This window comes from Vigna unguiculata, chromosome 5 (assembly GCF_004118075.2).
Source record: "Vigna unguiculata cultivar IT97K-499-35 chromosome 5, ASM411807v1, whole genome shotgun sequence".
Classification (NCBI taxonomy): Eukaryota; Viridiplantae; Streptophyta; class Magnoliopsida; order Fabales; family Fabaceae; genus Vigna; species Vigna unguiculata.
Genome location: NC_040283.1, coordinates 35785017 through 35794457, shown reverse-complemented (window position 1 = coordinate 35794457; position 9441 = coordinate 35785017). Strand labels below are relative to the sequence as shown.

At 31.3% G+C, this 9441-nt stretch overlaps 1 protein-coding gene across 2 annotated transcripts; it reads right to left on the bottom strand.

The window, feature by feature from the left end:
• Window positions 1-6063: 6063 nt before the first annotated feature.
• LOC114183476 (protein LIGHT-DEPENDENT SHORT HYPOCOTYLS 10-like) lies at window positions 6064-8303 on the bottom strand. 2 transcript variants are annotated; one of them, XM_028070502.1, is made up of 2 exons: window positions 7493-8303; window positions 6064-6325 (listed from the first exon to the last, which is right to left on the bottom strand). In XM_028070502.1, the coding sequence occupies exon 1, from the start codon at window positions 8121-8123 to the stop codon at window positions 7539-7541; it is 585 nt and encodes a 194-aa protein (XP_027926303.1). In that variant the 5' UTR covers window positions 8124-8303; the 3' UTR covers window positions 6064-6325; window positions 7493-7538. The 2 variants fall into 2 exon arrangements, with proteins under 2 accessions (XP_027926303.1, XP_027926302.1); XM_028070501.1 differs by having other exon boundaries at window positions 6064-6363; window positions 7493-8290.
• Between the last annotated feature and the right edge of the window lie 1138 nt (window positions 8304-9441).

Below are 9441 nucleotides of genomic sequence, written 5' to 3'. Positions count from 1 at the left end.
GAGCATAATGGAACTTATGTTTTTTTTTACATATCTGGGGCAAATTTGCGCAGATATTACGAAAATGGGCAAGTAAAAAAAAATAGTGGTCATGGGGTAAGTCACGTGAATTCATAACGACTTTAAAAGCAAAGTCATGCGGACTTCATTATGATTTTAGTGTTAATATTTTGTACTGAAGTCGTCAAGAGTCACGCCTTCAGTACAAAATAGAAAATGTCAACTCATCAAGAGTCATGATGACTTCAGTACAAAATATTAACATTGAAGTCGTCATAACATTTAACGACTTCCCTTTTTTTAAAGACTTATGAACAAGTTGTGTGAAGACTTCATGACTTTGCTTTTGAAGTGGTCATAGGCAAATTTTCTTCAAGATATGTAAAACAACCTGAAACTTGTGTAAAACCACAACAAACCATACGACTTTGATGGGAAACTACCCTAAACATTTGCTTCTTTCCAAAATATGTTTCAATGTGCATACAATGATCTTTTGTGTATTAACACTCAATTCTATGACATCTACACCAAAACCTTATCTTCCTATTATTATATATATGAATATATGTGTGTATGTGTGTGATATTGTTAAAGACATCAACATGTAAAGATACGAAAGGCTTGTATTTCAAAAAATGTTTGAGAATCACTACAAGAAAACCCTTAAATAGCAATCAATTTTAGTAACAAAAGTTAATTAGTTACTATGGCGACTAATTTATATATTAATTTACAAATTACAAATTGTTGGTCTCTAAAGTAGTCACTATTATGAATAAAAAATTATAGTTAATTCGTAAATTAAACTCTAAATCGATTACTAATTATAATTAGTGACCAATTATGAATAAAAAATTAGTCTAGTGACCAATATAGACATTAATTCCTTTGATAGCTAAAACATTGGTAGTTAATGTTAGTGAATAATTTAGAGTCTAATTGGTCACTAATTATAATTTTTTATTCATAATAGTGACTATTTAACAAACTAATAATTTTTAGTTTATAAATTAGTATCTGAATTGTCGCTATAGTGACCAATTATATTTGGTCTCTAAAAGTAATAGTTATTTAAAATTTTTCTTGTGGTGAATGATGGTTTTGCTTGGTAGGGGTGACTTCGAGACCATTCTAGAACACATTATGAAACCAATTTCAAAATATTTAATTCAAAAAGCATTGGTTAACATCATAACACATTATTGTCTCTATTTCTTTTGTAGAGTTTTCTCCTAAATATTGATTGTGTTCTAACCAACTTATGATTTCAGAAACACCCACCACCACTTTGCAACATACACACTCACACACAGACTGTCTAAAAACACAACTACTTCAATTGTTGTGGGTGTGAAGGACTAAGATGAAATGTGGACATCAGGTTAAACTCATCGTCATTAAGGACAATTAATAGCTTGGTACAACAAGGGTGAAGGATGAAGTCGGATGTAGTAGAGTACCCCACGAAGAGAAGTCGATCTTTCAACATAGGAGATTTAAATGTTTAAGAGTTTTGGTTATGTGATGAGCATTAATAGGCATCAGAAGATGAATGTCATTCATATTAAGAAAGAAAACTATTATAATCATTTCCAGATTGACCAATCGGATATGAGATTGCATTTCAAATTGCTTAATCCAAAAGTCATTATAGAATTTTAGATTAGCGATCCATAATGTATTCCCAGATTTGGTACTGTATTCTCGATTGGCCAATTTAAAAATCACATATACGTATCAAATTGAACAATTCAGAATACACTCTTGGATCTAGTACTACATTCTGGTAGTGAATTCTAGATTACTCAATCTGATACTCAATTGTAATTTTTTTTCAATGGAAGTGCAATAGAGCACTTCAGATGGAGGAGCACCGATATTTGAGAGAATGAGAGAGGTGTGTTATGTGTTGTTCCCGAGAGGAGAGAAGTGGAGATTTGGTGCAGTACGGAGGTGGGGAGAAGAAAGGGGAAGAATGGAGAGAAAAATGAATTAGAGTTTTTAATATCAGTGAGGGTAAAAGGGGTATATTAAAAGTTATGGGGTGCAGGAAGAAAAAGGGGGTACAGGAAGAAATGGCCTTCTGGGAAAAATAATAAGGCCAATTCGGAGCCTCGATATTCATTTGCGCCCCATACTGTTCACGGGTTTTATTTTCTCTTCATAATTCCCTGTATGTTGCTCTTTAATTTGTTTATAAAAATGATCTTTATAAATATTAGTTTTCATATTATAAATTATACTATAATTTTAACGTAGTTAATTTTATTTTTATATGTGTTTCATTTTTACTTTTAATTAAAAAATCTAATAACTTTAGAGTTAAATAATATCCACATCAATGTTAAATTTAGTAGTACTTTTTTCTAACAACCAACAATATATCCTCATTTTTTTTGCATCATGAATGCCAGCCTAAAAAACTCAAGAGAATAACAACAGATAGAAGAGATAGTGCACACAAGGTGTTAGTAACAACAATATTAAAAAGTATGAGGCCCCTCTTTTTAATGTTACCAAAATCTCCTAAAGATAAAAAATTAACATTTTTAATTATTGACACGAGCCTCACATCAGGTGATGGAAAATTCCCTTCTCCACACTAATTTTCATTACACCATCTCATTGTTTCAATTACTTATCTATCTCTGACACTTGAATTATTATATATTATTGAGTATTTTTGTGCAAAAAGATAATTTTCCATTTCAAAAATTAATTCTTTTATCATTTCGTCCATATTATATCATTGCCAAACCAACATGGAGGTAAAGCTAACTATTACTTGTTTAAACTTTAAAAACTAAATTTCATATATTATCGAGTCAAGACTCGCTTGTTTTTAAGTTTAACTTAAAATGGCGTAAAAAAGAGGGTTCTTTCTAATATCATTTTCTTCTGATTTTAAGTGAACAAGACACATGTATCTACTGAAAAGATATATTAAATAAATATACTCATGAAAAACAACATGAATATTTATAAAAGGGTAACATATGTATCGTGCTTAATTATATTTAAACTTTTATAAAAATGGTTTATTTGTTTTTTTCTTTTATTTTAGCAAATAATTACAATGGTTTTTTTTTTTAAATATTTCTATGCAGAAAATAATGATTACTACATAAATGTTTTTGAAAAATAACATAGCTCAAAGAAGGTGAAGTATTTACAGTTATGAAAATAAACGTAGAAATACTATGCCCCTTGATATTTATTATATATCACATGATTTTTTCTTTATAATTAAGCTAGTTCAACCCAGTTAATTAGTTTCTACTCTGTAGTTTTGAAAAATATAGTGAAAAACAGGTTAAGATATTGAGAAATCAAAAACAAAGTAAAACACTACATTCTTCATATATATTTATGTTTTGAGCCTATCTTCTGAATTTCATCAAACTTCAGGGTGGTTCAAATACTTCTTGTCCATGATGAACCAAAGACCATCTTCATAATTTCTAGGGTTTCGACTTTATCAGCGTCAAGAAATCATTCTATATAATTAACTTGCATTCAATTTTCTGGTGAATCACAAAATTCTTAGAACGATTCAGTGAAACCATGATGAACTTATATATTGTTGTTTTGTCGCAGTTAATAAAATACATGTCTCTATAGACAAAAATTAAAACAAGAATGTGAAAGTTGTAAAACAGAAATTAGGGTTCTTGGTTGTTGTGATTTTGCAGCTGTGACAGTTCCTAGTAATTCTGATGTCTTGTTTTAAAACTTAAGTTTGGAAAAATGATAAATTTTGAAGAAAACAAATGGAAAGGAAAGATAAATTTGTGTCCTAATATTTTATTTATTTGGATCATAAATATTATCAAACTCTTTTAATTTCAAAAAATAAAATGTACAAAAGAAAATTAAGAGTTTCTTTCTTTCTTTTCTTTTCCTTAAATTTGTTACTGTTCTAGTACGTGTAATAGTTTTATTATTTAAGAGTCGTAATTAAAAAAAGAATTAAATATATATTATTCTTTTAATTCCTCGGAACAATTTTTAAATATAAAAACGTACGTGATGGAATTTGAGTTTTGAAAGAGATAATGTTAACCCACACTTGTAACAGAAAACACGAGATATTTGTATCGAACATGTGCATCGGAGAACGATATTATTAGTCCTCGAGTTACAATAACATGTTCCATAACTCAAATTAAATTCTAGAGTAATTTACACACAAGTTCTCAAGATCATAGCTAACATGAATTTTTCTTTTGGTTCAAGTCCCATTACCATGGTAATTGTAGCTTATTGATTAAAGTTTCTAAAATCTTCACATCGTTAATTTTATAATTAAAATTTTCAAAATAGTAGCATGAATTTAGGTAATTATTTTATGAATAATGAGTTGATAGATGTTGAAACTTATGACCTCATTTGATTATCCCTAGGAAGCTATAAATGTAATTTGAAATTAATCTTGATTGGGGTGAAGCTGATTTCTCTAAAACTCTTCTCTTCCATAAACAGATTTGTAATACTCGTAGCTACAAGTAGGACGAATATTAATTAAAAATTACTACATTAGTAGACAGCTAGATCACCATTTTCATCATCGCCTAGTCATGAGAACTACCATTATTTCTTTCTATTTTCGATATAAACATACCCAAAGTCTCTTGCATTTGCTATAAAAGAACTATATTTTTAAAGTAAAACATCACAATAAACCAAGGACGTTTTTTCTATATTTTTTTATTTGTTTTATGCTACTATAGGCTAAGCTTTTTAATCAACAAAATATTGTGGTTTTAGGACCCACTCTAACTGCATTTTTCGAAATTGCCGCACCACAACGCCACAACACCTAATGGACCTACTTTAATATTAATAGAATTGCAATTAATGCATTAAATCATGGATCGGATCTTTCAACAGAAACCCAAGCTTAAGGTCCCATCAACAACTAATTCACTATACTCTCATTTGCAAAATTCATATCATATCCTCCTCAATTTTTCTATCATTATATCAACAAATTGCTCCTAACTACTAATTTAATTTCTCTTCATCCAACAAACACAACAATATTCTACACTTTCATTTTTTTTTATTTAAGTGCAAAAGCGAATTTTGAAATTCACAATGTCTACTATAAATAGAAACCTCACTCAAAGCTTACAAATAAATAGCAAGAGATTACAAAACAAACCTTGGCAAAATGTGATGGCTAGAGAATCAATCACAGTCACATCACAATGCTATATGCAAGCTCTCTCATAGCATTGCAACAAAAAACACACTATATAATTTGGTCACACACACTCACTCACTATCTAGTTATAAATTGCTAAAGGATTGAGCTATAGCCTAATGTCTCAGATTCCCCACCATTAAAGCTACATGTTATCATCAATATTTCAATTTCAAAGATATAAAAAAAGTAAATTTCAGTGGACAAACTACATGATTGATAAATAATCATATGCATATATTTAATTTTTCATGGCTAGATCCCATTTATATAGAACACATGCATAGGTTTTGTAGGCAATACTTTAGGCCTAATCTCTAGGTATATAGCAACCTGAGTGGACATGTTTTCAAGGGATATTGGTAACAGTCTTTGTAACGTATATATAATAGAATGTTTTTTTCTTCCATCGGGTGAAAAAAAAAGTACCCAGAAATATGCCTGATATAGCTATAAGGAGCACGACAGTATCTAGCATCAAATCGATCTATGTAATTGAAAGAAATTGTCTTAATCATTTAGTTAAGTAAATGAAAAAACAGGGAGGGATCAAGTCAAAGATATTGATTAATTAAACTGAACAGGACCAACAAGGTATCCAATGTTTTTTAAGGTTTACTTCATCTCTTGCATTATATGCATCTATTGTGGGACATCATCTTACACATCTGTGGGGATACCATGCTTCATGGATTGTGAAGAAAGTTAATTAGTATCAATATTTGAATAATTATTTCAGGTCTGTCTCTTAATTATTCAAATAAGCGTCTTATTATTTGCATAAATATATAACGAAACTTTAAACACCAGCAAAATCTATCTCAGGAGAATCAAAAAGATATACCAGTACCATGTAATATCATACACACTGCTTAAGAGAAAATTCAAGATTATTTTCATGACTATATATATAAATATATATATATGCTTGATAGTGTATATATATATATATATAATATATAAGTGATTACAATACAGGGATTCACCCCAATGTTAAACTCTTCGTCAACTTCATTCTAAATTCGCATTCGAAAATAACAAAATACACTTCTTGAACCAGGGATATGTAGATACTCGATTATGTTCCAACACTGCAGCTGAAGTTATATCCAAGACCTAGCAACAGATTCAGGATTTTGAAACAACTTTGAGATCTGAAATCAATTGGAAAGTGAAACCCAGAAGTTAAATTCATGCAACATGGACATATATGTATATAGATCAGTCACACAATGTGGTTGTGAACAACCCTTTTGGGATAAAACTGTATATAAATATATATTTCCCTTAAGATGAAAAAAAATGTAAAAACGAAGGAAAATGGAGTGTGGCCATGGTGATTGTGAAATGAGTTTGCAGTGTTAGCAGGTAGTGGAAAGAAGATGCGATTTTTATGTACGAATGTCACATATACATATAACAGCACGAAAGAAAAGGACATTCATATGATGGGAAATGAGAAAAGAAGAAACAAAATTCGTTAGAATAAGACAAAACTTTACGAAGGCAAGCGATTTTTGGGTTCTAGCTGGTACGCCAATGAAATTTATAAACCACGAGCAGACAAGACTCTAGAAACAGCATCTAATTTTCCCACAACCATGGATCTTGAACCTTTTTTCCCAAGATATTTTTCTATGCAATACAGTTATCAAGACAATCTTTTAACAAATCCAATTTTAAATTCTCAAATTTCATATCATTGCAGTGGTTACAAGCCACAACAAGAGAGTACCATCAAGGAAGGAAGTAAGATCGTGCGGAAAAGCAAACTCGTATACAAGTAAATATATATTAATTATATCATAATATACAGGCACAAAAAGACATAATTACGAAATGCAGAAACTATGGCAGCATTGTCTTGTTGCATGTGAGAGCGACAAAGAGACAATGGATGATGAGAGTGCATTAATTTACCCATTAATTCTACTGTATGCTCTTTCGATGTTCAAAAGAAACAAAATTAGTACACAATTCATAACTTGTATAACTAGATGCAAGATACATACAATTTAGGGTTTTGAATTAGGGTTTAATGTAGTGAAATGCAGATGCGTTTTGAATAGAACTGTGTGCCGATGGGATATATGATTGATGGAGTTTGAAAATTCAACCAGGAAACATTAACTACAGAGAGTATATTATTAGTATTATTGTGCAAAATCTATAGCACCCAATTGTTGAATTGTGTACTTTCTGTGCATATAACAATGTCCATGTGAAGATGAGCACAGAAAGAGAAAATCTAGAAATTAAAGAGTAGTGAGGAAGGAAATTTACCAGATGGGCCTGATGAAGGGTAATTATGTAGAACTTATATATAATATTACTGCAAAGGCAAGTTTGAGGAGGTGTCTCCGTTGGGTTTGAGAATGTTCCTCTTCTTCTTTTTCTTCTTGTAAGGGATTCCTCGAGCCTTAGCCTGAGAATCTCTGACCTCTCTGAGGTAGACTCTTATGGCGCCACTGGCGAAGGGATTGGTCTCAGGAAGGCCTCCATTTTCTTCATACGCAGCTCTCAACCTTCCAATGAGTGCATCAAGGCTTCCCCAAGCTTGTCTGAGAGGGCAAGTGCAGGGACCTGGTGGCTCACTTTGCCCGAAAAACAAGCACCCTTGCAAGTGCACTTTGGTTTTCCCAAACTGATCCAAGTAACGAAGGAACTCAAGAACATGGCTTGAACTACACTGAGAAAGTGGCACAGGAGGCCTCTGATTCCTCAAGTACTGTCCAAAAGTGTTCCAATCCCTTCTCTTCTGAGACTCGTAGCGACTCAGTGGTAACTGTTGCTGTTGCTGCTGCTGTTGCTGCTGCTGCTGCAGCTGATTGTGATGATCATGGTGATGATCAAGGTGATGATCATCAGCACCTCTTGATGAACCTTCTGCTACCTCCTTTCCCTTGCTGGACATGCCTGCTACTGACAAATCATTTAGTATTTGTTTTTGTGAAGTGTGAAAGGGAAATTTTGGTGGGGGAGAAAAGAAGACAAATAGAAACAGATACACACACACTCACTCACACTCAATACAATATAGCAGTGGAAGAAAATTTTATAAAAAAAGCATTAGATATATAAAAAAATTTGGAGATCACATCAAAGGGGTAGTGAGGGGACATGGCATGGGACCAATGAAAGTGCTTTAGCCCTTCTTTTTCTTCCTTCCCTACATTATTTCTTGCTTTAATGGTACTATTAGTATTAATCATGCTTTATTTTTTCCCTTAATTTTTATTTTATTATTGTGCTTCCATCATCAAAGCAATTATTATTGGGTAATTAGCACTAGGGTTAATAACTTGGTGACCGTTTAGTCACACTCTAGGTCGTCTACATTGAAGGCCTTGTTTGGTAGCTATTGGAAATTTTTAGGGATTAAAAGTTAAACTCGATGGCTTCCGTAACCTATTCTATAACACATTTTGACTTGGTTAGAGAGTATGGTATCACATCTCTTTCACTCCCCACAACTTTTCAATCACATCGCCTCGTGCATTTTACTAATATAAGCAAATTTATGGCGCTCATTCAAGACTTTGAACTCAAACACATCAACCATTGTTTTAGGTTATTTATCATTTACACAATCCAATTTTAGTTACACTTCCTACCTAGGGGTATTTCACCCTAATAATAACCCTTTTCATAATCAATTCAATTTTTCATTTTTCACCGTAAATTCTGAAAAATATATCTGCTTCTTTCTTTGCAAGACTCAAACTTGCGTCTTTCTCTAACTGCTTCATTAGGGAAAGTAAAAAAAAAAAAAAAAAAAACCAAAGCAACCATTTTTAAGTGGAAGAATGGTAGTAACCTAACTTGCACAAATGTTCATAGTATTCGTCAACCACGCGCTGCTACGCGCACACCAGAAGAAGTTGTTATATATTTTCGTTTTCTTTTAATTAAAAATCGAAGTGTACGTAATTTTGGATTTATTAAACTAGTTTCAAAACTGTGTGTTAGTAATATCTTCTTAAAAACAGAGTTTTTTTTTTTTTTTATTCAAGATTTAAGTTAGTGTTGTAGTAGATTACAACTTTGAAAATTTAAAATATTTTAAAAAATGTACTTGACTAAAAGTAGTTCTTAATATGTATTAGTTAATGAGAACGTGAAAAGATTTTAACCAGACAATTCTTATAGATTAATAGTAAAATTAATTTTTTTTTTACTTAAATATAACATTCACATTTTAATCAGACATATACAGCAAAGAGTAAGTTTTT